Here is a 14,179-nt window from a genome sequence, read left to right as displayed (position 1 = left end):
GAGGCCGCGCCCCCCCTCCCCGCCGATTCCCCTCCCCGCCGATTCCCCTCCCCTTCCCCTCTGGCTCTACCTTCCCCCAGTAGAGGGTGTTCCCGTCATGCACAGCGTCGTCTCCTGGCAACGCGACACAAACATAGCAAAAAGAGGGGGTCTTTTAACTGGGCCTGCTGGGGGCAAAAGGGGTGATTGAGAGAGGGAGGAAAAATTCTTCCCCCTTCTTACATCTTGGCTGAGTGGATGGATAAGGTAATTTTTTTTAAATATATTTTTTTATTGCATTGGAGGTCATTTTACATCTCTATACCTTTATAATTACAATTTACACTTTCCTTCTTCCAATACACATTTCCCCCTTTCCCCACCCCTTTCCCTCCCCCCACAGACCAATCCATAATATCATATTTTCAGCCGTGAGCATAGCCTTTTTAATTTTTACTAAAGTCTCTTCGTTGGCTTCTCCTCTTTTCACCCAATTAATGTATGGGTTCCACTTAAGTCTTCAATTCCATTTCTTCTGTTTCTCCCATCGTCTGTTGTTTTAAGTATCCCAATACATCTGTTTGCACATATTCGAACACATAATTATTCCACCTGCTCATAGTCCACTTTGTTTTATCTTTCCATCCTTGGATTTGCCAAGGATGGATAAGGTAAATGACCCTCAATCCTTTAAGTGCTGCTAGCCTGATCTCGTCAGATCTCAGAAGCGAAGCAGGGTCAGCCCTGGTTAGTATTTGGATGGGAGACCACCAAGGAAGTCCAGGGTTGCTGTGCAGAGGAAGGCCCTGGCAAACCACCTCTGTTAGTCTCTGGCCATGAAACCCCCCCCAAAAGGGGTCGCCATAAGTCGGCTGTGACTTGACGGCACTTTACACACACACACATTGACAGCCAGAGCCGGGTTCATATCGCTCCATGGGTCACCTTGGGCCAGTGGCTGGTGGCCTGACCTACCTCACAGGGTGATTGTGAGGATAAAATGGGATGGGGGGAGGGGCAAAGATGTACACTGCCCTTAGCTCCTTAGAGGAAGAGTGGGATTAAAAATTAATTATACTCTTAGTTAAACTAGTTAAATGTTTTTTTACATTGCTGTAAACAGACTTTGATCACAGGGGCTAAAGTGGGGTTTAAGAAAGCTCTCTCCCCCCCCGCCCCTCAACGAGTCTTTAGGAGCAAATTCCAGTCCATACAGTGGCTGTAAGAATGGTGGTGGCTGTTTATCTGGGCAATTTAACTTGTATTTATAGCATATTTAGTTTCCAGAGACAATAAACTCTGAAGAGAGATTTGTGCATCAATCCAACTAAAAGCTGACTTGATGGGTAGAACTGGGCAAGGCACCCTCTCTTTAAAAAATTGTCGATATTTCCGAAAGCCTGTTATTAAATTATCTCCAACACTTTCCTTAGTACTGCAGTCATGGAATATCTTTGTCATATCAGCACAACGGATTCACCATATTGTTGGCCAAAGATTTATTTATTCATTCAAAATGTGGCTGGAGATGCTGTTATGCCAATAATCCCAATAAATATGCCCAGTTTTAATTGGTTATTGCTTTTTTTAATGATAACTACCAATATTATTTTAGAAGGATTTGATGCATGCCAATTTCATGACAGATTAAAGAGCAGGCTGGATGCTGACTGAATGTGTTCTGGGTGAACTGACATGACTCTAATGAAGTTCAAGTGAGGGTGTATCTGAAGACCAGGTAGGAAGATCTTTGGGATGAAAAATAGTTATGATAATTTGCCTAAATTATGGAGCCACTGGTATGCACTACATATATGTACTATCCTATACCTATGTAACTATAATGTTTGTGTAGCATTTATACAGACTATTCAAGATGTTTCACATATGAGAAGAGTTGGTTTTATATGCCAACTTTCTCTACCACTTCAGAAAATCAAACCGGCTTACAATCACCTTCCCCTCCCCACAACAGGCACCTTTTGAGGTAGGTGAGGCTGAGAGAGTTCCGAGATAACTGTGACTAGCCCAAGGTCACTCATCAGGCTTCAGGTGGAGAAGTGGGGAAACCAATCTGGTTCACCAGATTAGCATCTGCTGCTCATGTGGAGGAGTGGGGAATCAAACCTGGTTGTCCAGGTTATAGTCCACCACTCCAAACCACCCCTCTTAACCACTACACCACACTGTATGATACCTTTTTGTAATCCACATATCAACCCTTTAAGGTAGGCCAGTAGAATTATCCCTCCAGATGGAGTGTGTGTGTGTAAAGTGCTGTCAAGTTGCAACTGACTTATGGCGACCCCTTATGAGGCTTTCAGAGCAAGAAACTAACAGAGGTGGTTTGCTAGTGCTTTCCTCTGCATAGCAACCCTGGTATTCCTTGGTGGTCCCCCATCCAAATACTAACCAAGGCTGACTCTGCTTAGCTTCTGAGATCTGACGGGATCAGGCTATACCATGCTGCCTTCCCCTCCTTCAGATGGAGTAGGCTACATAAAAGTCTATATGAGAAACTGCATAATAAACAGACTGTTCAAATAAGAAGTCTGAAAAAAATATTAGCAGGTATAACTGTTTTTAGTGGACTCCTTGGCTTCATTAGGCAAACTGAGAATTATAGACCACAGGAGCTTTCCTAGCTGGTAGCCTTAATATACTGTGATTATTTTTGTTATTCCTTTTTGTTGTAGGAGGGCAGGGAACTGGAAAGATGCTCATATTCTGTCACATTTGAAGTGTTTTCTTTTTGAAGCCAAGATTACAGTTCATTTGTTCTATTGTGAACATCACTTTCAGTAATTACAAGTTTGGCTGTACTTCATTAGGAAATCACGCGGCCAAGTACAAGTCCTTGGCACAGGATGTGTCAGTATCTCAGCCAGCTGGGTGTCAGAACAGTTTCACACACATGGTGTTATTGTTACAAATTACATATTCATAGGCCTCAATTGATGCATATGAAGAAAGCTACTGTTTAAGCATAGGCTTTCAATGGCTGTAAAATGAAACGTGTTTGTTTATCAAACAACATCATTTAACAAAGAAAAATTTTCTATCATTATTTGAAAAACAAAACAAAAACAGAACCTCAAGTGTGGTTGTGAAGCCTCATGAAGGTGTTTGGCAAAGTGGTATCCAGATCTTATGTGAATTCTGTGGAGCCTTATTAAGAAGGATTTGACATTCAGATATTTATGGTGTTCGTCAACCACAATTTACAATCCAGCACCCAGGTATAAGAATTTAACTTGAGCATATGTTTACAGTCAAAGAGAGAACACAATAGTTTCTCAGGGTTGTGAGTTGCATAAATCCATATGGATATGATGAGTAGTAAATAAATATAGGACAGTGGTGTAGTGGTTGAAGTGTCAGACTAGGCCCTGGGAGACCCAGGTTCAAGTCTCCACTTGAGCCATGGAAGCTTGCTGGGTGACCTTGGGTCAGACATACACTCCCAGCCCTGACCCTGGCTAGTATTTGGATGGGAGACCTCCAAGGAATATCAGGGTCGTGACCTGGAGGCAGGCAATGGCAAACCATCTCCAAATGGCTCTTGCCTTGAAAACCCTACGGGGTCGCCATAAGTCAGCTGTGACTTGATGGCAAAAAAAAAATGGTACTAACACAATATAAATATATTGTTCATTAGCATAAAAACAAGTATTTCAACTCATGTTCTGGTTTTATATGTTGATGCAAAGGAATACTTTGCTTGAAATGAAGAATTACCACATAAGTCAGTAGGAAAAACCTGAGTCACCTTGAGGGATAAGAAAAAGAGCACAAAGGCTTTAGACATCAGTATGATATGAAATACTAAGGTACAAGCAGAAAAAGCAAATCCAAAGAGAATGAGGGGTGGGGGAGGTGAATGGCAGGTAAATAAGACCAAACAGTAAAGTATTATGTAACTAATCGTGGCATGGGGCCATGTTAGAATTAATATTTTACATACAATTGAGGAATAGTTGCCTTTCTCTGAAATGGAGCCACTTTTGGAGGGAAGTAGAAACAATGGAAGAGTGTTTTAGGACAAAGGAAATAAATATTCTTGCCATTCTGCAAGGTTGAGGAAATGTTAGACTGCAGTTACTCCTTTTCGTTTGCAGACATTATTACGTATTGTTTAATAACTGCATGAATTAATACGCTTCCCATCATCTTTTTCTTGTCAAGGCCAAAAGAAGTAGTTCCCAAATGACAAGAGAAAGATATACTTGTCTTTGTCTACTGTGTATGTTCTCAAAATGTGTGTGTGTATGTATATGTATGTGTGTGTGTATGTGTATATATATATATATATATATATATATATATATATATATATATATATATATATATATATATATATAATTATAAGCTCGCATCTCTCCCAGTTTTCGGTCTATTAAATAGCTACAGCTGCGTTTACATTTATTATGTAATTGTCTTCAGGCAAGAAGCTCTGTGTGAAACTGGAGGTGGAAATTGCTGTAGTCCAAATGCGAACCTAGAGAAGGGTACCTTCGCAATTTATTGCTATCTCAGGAAGTTCCATTCCTGACTGACTAGCTTCATGAGAGCCAGAGTGGTGTAATGGTTAGGGTATTGGGCCAGGGTCATGAGGCAGCAATCCTAAACTGGTCTACTGAGAAGTAAGTCCTATATTATTCAATGGGGCGTACACCCAGAGAAAAGTCCTGAGCGATCTAGGTTCAAATCCCTATTCTGTCATGAAACTTGCTGTACGACCTTGGGCCAGTCATTCTCTCTCTCAGCTTAGCCTACTTCACAAGGTTGTTGTGAGGATTACACAGAGGAGGGGAGAACAGTGTACACCTCCATTAGCTCCTTGGAGGAAGGATGGGCTAAAACTGTAACAAATAAATAAACAATGTGTGTGGCAGTGGTAGAAACACAGGACATAGAAGAGCTATTCCTGAGGAGAAATTGCCCCTCGTTGGTATGCTGTTAAGGTAGAGGAACCAGAGAGACACCTTCTGAGTATTAAGTAGACACAATTCTTGTCTTCCTCAGATATCAAAAGATATACTGAAAGCCTCCATAGGCTTATAAAACTGTTAAGTGCTGTGTGTGTTGCTGGTGTTGTATAAAATCCAATTAATAATTGCACTTGCATGTAATATCCGAGAAGACAAATGCATGGAACTGCAACTGTACATACCGTAATAAATAATTAGTATTTGTATTAGTACACCAGAATATAAAATACTGCAATCCTAAAATCAGATACTTGTGTCACTTAAAAGACTCATTTATACTGCAACGCTATAAAGGATTGCTGTGCTTCTGCCATTTAGGTACAAACCAGAACAAACTCATGACGGTATTGTCAACTTTGTAAGACAAGCTCCACATCATGAAAAGTACCTATGGTTCCACATTGCTTTGAAATTTAATTTTGTTGTCAGTCTTGAATCAGAACACTTTGTTAATATGTCATATGAAATGCATACCCTTTCTTCGGTTTGCTGGTACTAAAAGCTGAGTCTTTGCAACTGCATGAGGTTGTCATCCAGGCAGTTGTTTGTGTTCCACACAACAAAATAGTCTGTATCCTACAACTGAGATGAGGGCTAAGAGAGAGCCAGATATCTGTTGTATATTTTGCAAGACCAGCTTGTGAACTCTGCTATCACCAGCCATTGCCAAAAGTTGTGCATGAGATGTGTACTGGGTTTTGCACCTATAGCAGGATTGTAACTCATATATGAGTTATAGATGTTTATATATTAATACTATATCCTAAGAAATTCTTCTTTAAACTGATACAAACAGTATTTTAAAGATTTGTAACTTTAGGTTTTTTCTCTCTCTTTTGTAGTTGCTTTGGGATTAAAGGCATCTTTGCTTTTCAATATATAAATATAACAAAAAGCTATGCTGCATGGAGAAATGTTGAGATTCCAGGAAGTTGTCAAGCATGGCCCTTCTTTCACTCCCATTTCTACCTGCTCAAAGGCATTGATTGCTGGAAGATATACTGTTCAGCAGAAACTTGGCCGGGGAAGTTTTGGAACTGTCTACTTGGTTTCAGACAAAAAAGCAAAAGAAGAACAGTTGTAAGTAATTTGCTGGTCTTTCTGATTTGTTTAACGTCTTTAAGAAGTCTTCATAGGGAAATGATGGATCACAACAGAATAATGTTTGTCTGCACCCAACATTTAACTGGTTTTTGCCTGGGTTGATATAGACCATCGTGACCTGGATAGCCCCAGGCTAGCCTGATCTCATCAGAACTCAGAAGCTAAGCAGGGTTGGCCCTGGTTAGTACTTGGATGTGAGACTTCCTAGGAATACCAGGGTTGTGACGTAGTGGCAGGCAATGGCAAACCACCTTTGAACATCTCTTGCCTCGAAAACCCTATAGGGATGCTGTAAGTCAGCTGAGACTTGATGGCAAAAAAAGAAAGGAAGATGTGGACGTAATATTGATATAAGACCCTCTAGTTCAGGGGTCGGCAAACTCATTAGTCAAAAGAGCCAAATATCAACAGTACAACGATTGAGATTTCTTTTGAGAGCCAAATTTCTTAAACTTAAATTATATAGGTAGGTACACTGTTTATTAACTTAATAAACTTTAATTAAAGTTGTAAGTCTTAATTAAACTATAGGTACACTGAATAAAACTTAATATCATACTTAATAGTGATCTTATTTATTGATAAAAATTAAATTGTAAGTCCCTGCCATTTCCCCCTCCCCGTCTGGAGTCCTCGTCTGGAGGCCTGGTCTACCGCCATAAAAGCCTATTGGTAGACCTGGCCTCCGGCTGAGTCCCATTGGGAGGCCAGGTCTACCCATTGGCTTTCTTGGCAGTAGACCTGGCCTCCGGAGGCCCATAGAAGCCAATTGATAGACCTGGCCTCTGAAGGGGGACTTTTTCCCCTCCTCGGAGTCCAGGTCTACCGCCAAGAAAGCCAGTGGGTAGACGGCCTCCCAATGGGACTCAGCCGAAGGCCAGGTCTACCAAAGGAAGCCCGCCCCACCCAACAGCTGATAGGCGGGGGGGGGCAGGAACCGCCGCCCCGCCCGCCCAGCAATCGCGTGGCTAGAGGGGAGGGAAGGCTTTAGCCTCCCAACCATTGAGGGCAAAGGAAAGGGGGACCTGGCCATTCTTCACGGCGGGGCGGGGGGAGAGAGAGCAGGCGAGCGGGCGCGCTGTCTCACAGCGTGCCCGCTCGCCTGCTCTCTCTCTCTCTCTCTCTCTCTCTCTCTCTCTCTCTCTCTCAGGCACGCCGGCTCCGCAGCCCGGCTGCCGGCGCGAGCGGGCGTGAGAGCAGGGGCTCCGAACCAAGTTCGGAGAGCCGCACTCAACGAGACAAAGAGCCGCATGCGGCTCAGGAGCCACAGTTTGCAGACCCCTGCTCGAGTTTATTCCAGCTTCTTCCATCGTTTTCTTCTACTCTGCTTGAGATATTGAACACTTTTGTTCTTTCTCTTTATAGTTCTTTCCATTGCAGCCTTCAGCCTGATCATTCCCAAGAATTTCTTTTTTCCAAATACAATTTGGGGTGTCTCCTAGCTCACACCCAACAGCTCTTTAGAGCAAGCCTCTGATTGGCAGGTAGTAACTACTGCAGCCAGTGAAGGCAAGGAGAAATCCCCTTACTAAAGATTTTAGCTGGTATAAGACTTTACTGGCCATAGCAAAGGAAGAGAATTACAGAGTCTGTTGGATCTGTAATTTCAAAGACAACATTTTCTTCTTTAAAAAATGCTGTGCCTTCTAAATCCTTCTTTTGTTGTAGAGAAAATCCTTTAGTCTACGGTATTTCAGGAATTCCACCTTTCCTGAAGCCCAGTTCCTTTAGCCAAGCACTTGCAGTTGAGCAGTGCGGCGCTTGGGGGAGCCAGTGTCTAACTCACACCACAGTACAGCAACTGATGTGCTGCAACAGCTTTCGCCAGAACTGTTATTTAACCTCAGCTGCACATTTGACAGTGGATCCTTTAACACCCTGTCATCATTATTTACAGCAGACTTGAATGAAGTTTAGGGCAAATAGGAGTCGAACTATGAATGTGGCAGAAGGTATGTACAGTGCATTTCTACACTAATATGACAGGCGCAGTAGCATTCCTCTTAACGCCTCTATTTTAAGGCAAGGCTGTCTTGGTTAGCAAAACTAGTTTCAAACCAGCACTGACAAACGCTTAGAATAGCTGTGGGTTGTAAAGCATTTTGCTGCTCAGTTTCCAGCAAGGCTAAGGTAGGCTACTTTCCCTTAGAATTGCTTGTGCTTGCTGGTTGCTGAAGTGCAGAGACATATCTTCTTCTGTTTTCTTTGCCACTTCCAGCAGTATTCAGTGTCTGAATGTACTTCACTGGACCTTAAATGGGGGGGGGGGGGGAACGGCGGCAGCCGCCACCCATACAGCATGCAGAGAGGATGGCAGAACTAACCAACATAGAGGTGTCTGCTCCTCCTGTAGGAACGGTAGGTCTGCCACCCTCTCTGCATGCCACAGGGGTGGCGGCTGTCCTCCCCCTCCCAGTTATGGCCCTGCACTGTGTTATGATGCAGGCACAGGGCCATTGGTGCTACATTCTGCCAAGCCTACTGCTCTCACAAAACCTTGGAGTAGGCCCCTTCGGCTGCTGACCTCCCTTCTTGAAAATGCTCTTAGTTATGCAATGCTGGAGAGTACCATCATATATGACGTATTGTGATTTTAATAACTAACAATATAGGGCATAGCTTTAGATCCTCATTTTGATCTCTTGTCTGGTGTTTCGTTGCCTTACTTTAGAACAGCTGTGCTGGATCAGACCTGTGGTCCTTAGAGTCAGGCATTCTGTTTCACATAGTGGACAGCTAGAAATATGCTGTCCGTTGGCCCTCCAGGTACCATAGTTGGCTGCTGTGTGAAGTAGAATGCTGGACTAGAGGGAACAACTGTTGATGGACTGGCCATTCTTGAATTTGTCTAATCACATTTTAAATCCAACCTGAACTAGTGATTATCACCACATTCCACAAGCCAATCACTGTTTGAGTGGAAAAGTGCCTCATTTACAGTATAATCTTCAATGTAAAGGCATAACTCAGTTGGTCAGTGGGCTTAAAGGGTTTTAACTTTCTCTAGGCTTGCATTGGATTGAATATTTGAGGACTTCCATTTCATCAGTTGAATGAGATTATGGGTATGAAAAGTGTTCATGGGATAATGTGTGTGTGTGGTAGAAGTGTATGTTTTAGTGAGTACCATTTCGTTAGTAGATTATATTCTTCTTGCTAGATGCAGACCTTTATTCAGGTTGTCCTTGACTGGTTACAGCTGTTGCTATGAAACATCTCTTCAAATAAAAGTGGAGTTTATAAGATGTAACATTTTCACAAATCACAGATACATTACATTTGAAACTGCATAGATTTATCACACGTTTGCAGTTAAGTTCGCAGACTTTGGGTAAAGGGCAGTTGGAGAGTTGCTGGCAATCAGAAGACAAAGAGGCATCAGTTCTATGACTGTGAAATCCCTATGCTTGCAAATTGCATTGGTCTCCTGCTTTCTTATTTTCTTTCTATGCTTTCCCTACTACACTACTTCCTATTACTGAGCTTCCTTCCTCTCTAGCTACTGGACAGCGCAGAATGAGGGCTGGCTTAAGAGATGTCACCAGCTGCTACTTGCTGGCTGACTGTCAAATCAGGCAGAACAACTAAAAGGCAACTGCAGGTGGTCTGACCCCTGATGGACTTCCAGTCAGGCGGCCAATATGGGGTGGGAAGTGGATGCTGAGCAGCTCCTCGGGATGCTTTTATTGCTGCACAATCACATGACATTTTGCTTCCTTCCATTTCACAATGCTGGGACATTGCCCAGGAATCTGTGCCACACGCTCATACAAAGAAACCGGAGGTCCCCCCCCCCTCTGAATTGTGTGTAAGGTATGCAGCTTATGCATTACTTAAGTCCAAAGGCATGTTTTTAAAGCATTAGTTAAAACTGCGTTTCTGGCTTCTCTGGATCTTTCTTTGAAAGTTTTTTCAAATGAACAATATTGGTACTTTGCAAGTAGTAAGCCTGCAGCCACCAGGTCAGCATTTTCCTCCGAATTCATTCCATGTTTTGTCCTTCAGTGTTGCAGATATAATTTTCACACATTTCTTGCTGCAATCCTAAGCAGGTCTGTTCAGAATCTGGCTCAAGTCTATTCGATGGGCCTTTCTCCCAGACAGGGAGGGCCCTGGGCAAATGTCCAGGAGGGCCCCCCCAGAATTGTTCCCCCCCTTCCAAGGCTACCCCCACTAGGACCACCCCAGCCCCAAGCAAGAGGCGGCCTCTGCAGCTGCTCCAAGGTGGAAAGTGTGAGGAGCTGCTACTTGCCTAACTGCCCACTAAAGACAAACTGGTGGGTGGGTCCTATGAAAAGGTGAATGAATTAATGGTTTTATTTGCATATAGTTATAGGCCATTACAAACATATCACCAATACCACAAATACATAATAAAAGAAAAGTACTAGGTTAATAAAATGCTCGATAATAAATATACATAATAAAACTATGCTAAATTGATGCACACAGAGCAATAATAGCTAAAAACTGTGGCAGTGTCCCAATCGGCCAGTGATACCAAGCAACCATTAAAATCAACTCGAAGGATCAGCTCTCTTAGCAACCACATTGGACCTTATTTTCTTTGCCACCGGAGCATTCAGGGAGGTCCTATAGGAAATAAACCCATCCGAGTCTTTTAACAAAACTACTAATTTCTCAGCACTAGGCAAGTGTTTAGGCCAGAAACCAACACGGCAAGAAATTTAGCCCTGGGTTCCACATATAGAGGGCATTCAAATAAGTAGTGGTATAAGTCCTCCAGAGAAGACATTCCACAAATGCAAAAACATTAATCTTTTGGAATTCAGCAATAATGCCTGGTCAGTACAGTCGTTAATATTGTTTGAAACCGTAGGGACATAAAGGCTGCTCTAAGCTTTGGATTTGGTAGGTTTGCTAAATAAGGAGCTCCAAGATGGTCAGTTTTGAAAAGTTTAAACCAAGGAGCAGTTCCCGATTTCAGAATCTGAGTTCTGTCCATCAGGGCATCAAATTTGTAGACCCGTCTTTTAAGTTGGGAATAATCTGCTGATAGCCCTAAAGGTCGTCTCAAATTGAATACTGAAATAATATCTAACTTAAGAAGTTAAAGCGTAATGGATCTTTCATTAGTATGATGTTAAATGATTGACCACTAAACGATTTTGCTCTGGCTGTTCTGTTTCCCACCCCCCCATAATTTTAATACCACTAGGTATACGTGCGCCCTGAGCAAGGGAAGACCTCATTCAGCCCTCCTAGGGCAGTGGGAGTAGGAACAGGTGGGCCGGCCCAAGGAGCAGCTGCTGCCACTGGCCATCTCAAACAAACAGGCAGGCAGATGCAAGGAACAGCCCCCACTGGTGAGCAGGCAGGTGGGTGCCAGGAGTTTCAACCACCACAAGCAGGCGGCTTGCTCCTCTTCCTTTGCCTCCCTTGGCAGGGAGGGCCCTTTACAGAGCTACTCTTGGTTCCTAGTCTGCCTAGATCAATAAGGGCTGCCCTTTAGAGCCTTGTTGCATTCTCCCTTACAAAAGTCTTTTTAAACCATGTTTTAAAAATAATCTAACCTGAAGAATAGTTCTAGTTATGGGTCATTGGGCTGGTCCTAATAAAAGATATTATATGGATGGTGTTCTTGGTACAATTCCAGATATTCAGCATGCTCCTACAGCCTTCAGTACAAGAAACTTAGAAATAGCTCTCAGAGGCTGCTCCTTCCTATGCCACTGTGAAATCAAGCAGAAGAACTATGCCCAGATTTAAGCTCATATAAAATATATTTATTCTCTCCATGAAACTGTAGTTCTGAGACGTGAGTAGGAATACCTAACATTTTTGGCGCTCTTAAAATGTCATCCTAAGCAATAGCTCTGTTTAGGATGGGCACTGTTAACCAACTACAATTCCCAGAATTCTTTGTTGTAGGGAGACATGACAGTTAAACCCATGTAAATGGATCTAAGTTTGTAGTGCAGAAATGCTATTTTTCTTCTTTATATGAAGTAGAGGCTTCCAATGCAAACTTGTCTCATCACTATTACCTGTAAATCCTGAGAGTTTCCTCCCTCTTTTTAAAAAGGGCACTTCTCCAATTAGTCTGTATCTGTATTATTTATTAGTTATGATGGTTCAGTATCAGTGTGCTATTGAATAGTGGTCACCGAGAAGACATTGCTATCCTGTCTGGGTAACGAAAGTCCCAATCAGTTGCAGAAAGAAGAAGCTTTTGAGTCAAGTCTTACTGTTCTATAGGCATGGACGACCAAGCAACAGAAGTACACAGCAGGCAGTAGGGACCTCAACTCCATAAATATTCAAGAAGTGTTAATATGTCCCCTTGGTGGAAGGCACATGCTGAGAAGCGCCAAGCACCCAGCACCGTTCCTGCATGTGGTAATAGTGGGGTGTCAGCACAACTTCTGCCTCTGACTTGCATTATACCATTAATCCCGACTCATGCTAGGATTCCTTGGAAACTGTGCACTCACCTGAATAATTTATTGCATGTCTCTCAATTATTTATGCCTTCTTATTACAACTGAAATGAAATCTAAAGGTGGAAGGCGCCCTGTAACTTATGAATATCCAAGAGACAATAGTGGATTGCTGTGTAGTTAAGTCCTTGTGTTTGCAGCCTGTTTTGTTTCTCTGAAGGTATTCCAAAGAGAACATTCTGCCGAAACTGAATCGACTGATGCAGTAACAAATGGCTCCCTGCTGGCTGCACTGCATTTGTTCATCTAATCATGCCAGTTGCCTTTTCTTCGGCACCATTTTGCTTGAAAATAAAATTATATATAATGTAGAAAGAGAAGATGAGAGACCAGGGGAGAAGTAAGGAGATGGTTGAGGTCACCATGCGTTTTTCTGAACCAATGTTATACTCTTACTAGAGGATGAGCAAGAGAACCCTTTCTGATAGAAATTTCTTCTTGGTCTCAAATGTGAAATGTCTGTCTTGATAAATTGTCCTTGACTTTCATGATTAATTGTTGTTTTTTGGAAAGAGGACACATTTTCGTTTTGTTACTACTTGTGTCAAGAGAAAATGGATTGAATTCACCCAACTATAGTTATGACAAAGGTGACTTGCACAATTCACCTATTTTAGTTCTGAGGTGGTAAACTAGGACTTTGTTATGTCGTGAAATATTTGAATGAAACAGTTCTCAGATGAACTCCAGAATTACCTTATTGGAGAATACCTGGGGCTCTTCCTTACGAATACTTCCCCAGTGACACTGACAAACTCACTCTGTCTAGAGTAGCCCTTAACATCTCACAAAGGTGAGACTCGGACAATGTCTTATGTTGAGCAAATGAGAGAGAAACCAAGGAAGGTGGATGCATGTCAGTTATTGTGGGAGGGAGCAGATCTACGTAGATCCTGTGAATGTAGAACCCTTTTTAGATGTGCTAAGCATGTACATTGAATGCATACTGGGTGGGAAGCATGATGCAGCACCAAGACCTGTCTTGGCCCCTGCATATTCCATCTGCTATGAGGACAGACCCAGCAATCTTGTGGGCTTTGTATTCACAATCAGGAACCCTGCACATACGCCTGAACGTATGCTGTTTGTACGTGCATTGAGCCTGTTTTGAAAGGAGACTTAGTGAGTCTGTCAGCAGCAGAGCTTGTTGCCACCATCCCATACCCACAACCCAGCTTTGTTCTGTCTGTATCTGAGAGTAGAGAGTGACTGAAAACACGAACTCACAAGCGAATGCATGGAACCAAGACCATGGAGTTGCTTAATAGGTGTTTTAACACTAGTTATCTCAGTTGGGCAGGGTGTCATACAAATGCCCTTTTTTTCATATTCTGTCCACATTATTATTATTTGATTACTCTTTCCAAAGCTGAGGGCACAAAATTTACCAACTTTTTGTTTTTAAAGTATCATCCTTTCATTAGCACCCAAAAGCTCTTGCCCTAGCAGTGGCTCTTTGGAGAAGTAGAGCTTCATGAAGAAGACGGATTTCCGAATCTACAGGTTAAATGTTACTTATTTGAATGCTCTTTTTAAAAAATTGCCCTTGGGCAAAATGTTGAGCATTTAAGTTTATTTTCCTTCCTCTTCTTTTCTCCTGTCGTCTTTCAAACTGTTTCTCTTCTGGAATAATTTTAGAAATTA

The 14,179-nt window shown here is 42.4% G+C and overlaps 1 protein-coding gene across 1 annotated transcript in view; it reads left to right on the top strand.

The window, feature by feature from the left end:
* Positions 1-5,846: 5,846 nt before the first annotated feature.
* Positions 5,847-14,179, top strand: part of NEK11 (NIMA related kinase 11) — a 119,366-nt gene continuing 111,033 nt past the window's right edge. The window contains exon 1 of the mRNA XM_056857067.1: positions 5,847-6,050. Within this exon, the coding sequence (XP_056713045.1) occupies positions 5,869-6,050 (182 nt within the window). The 5' untranslated portion in view covers positions 5,847-5,868. The remainder of the gene's footprint in view (positions 6,051-14,179) is intronic.

The sequence above is a fragment of the Euleptes europaea genome, chromosome 11 (assembly GCF_029931775.1).
Source record: "Euleptes europaea isolate rEulEur1 chromosome 11, rEulEur1.hap1, whole genome shotgun sequence".
In the NCBI taxonomy this organism is placed as follows: domain Eukaryota; kingdom Metazoa; phylum Chordata; class Lepidosauria; order Squamata; family Sphaerodactylidae; genus Euleptes; species Euleptes europaea.
Note: the sequence above shows the minus strand (reverse complement) of the source record. Positions and strands in the feature narration are given on the sequence as shown.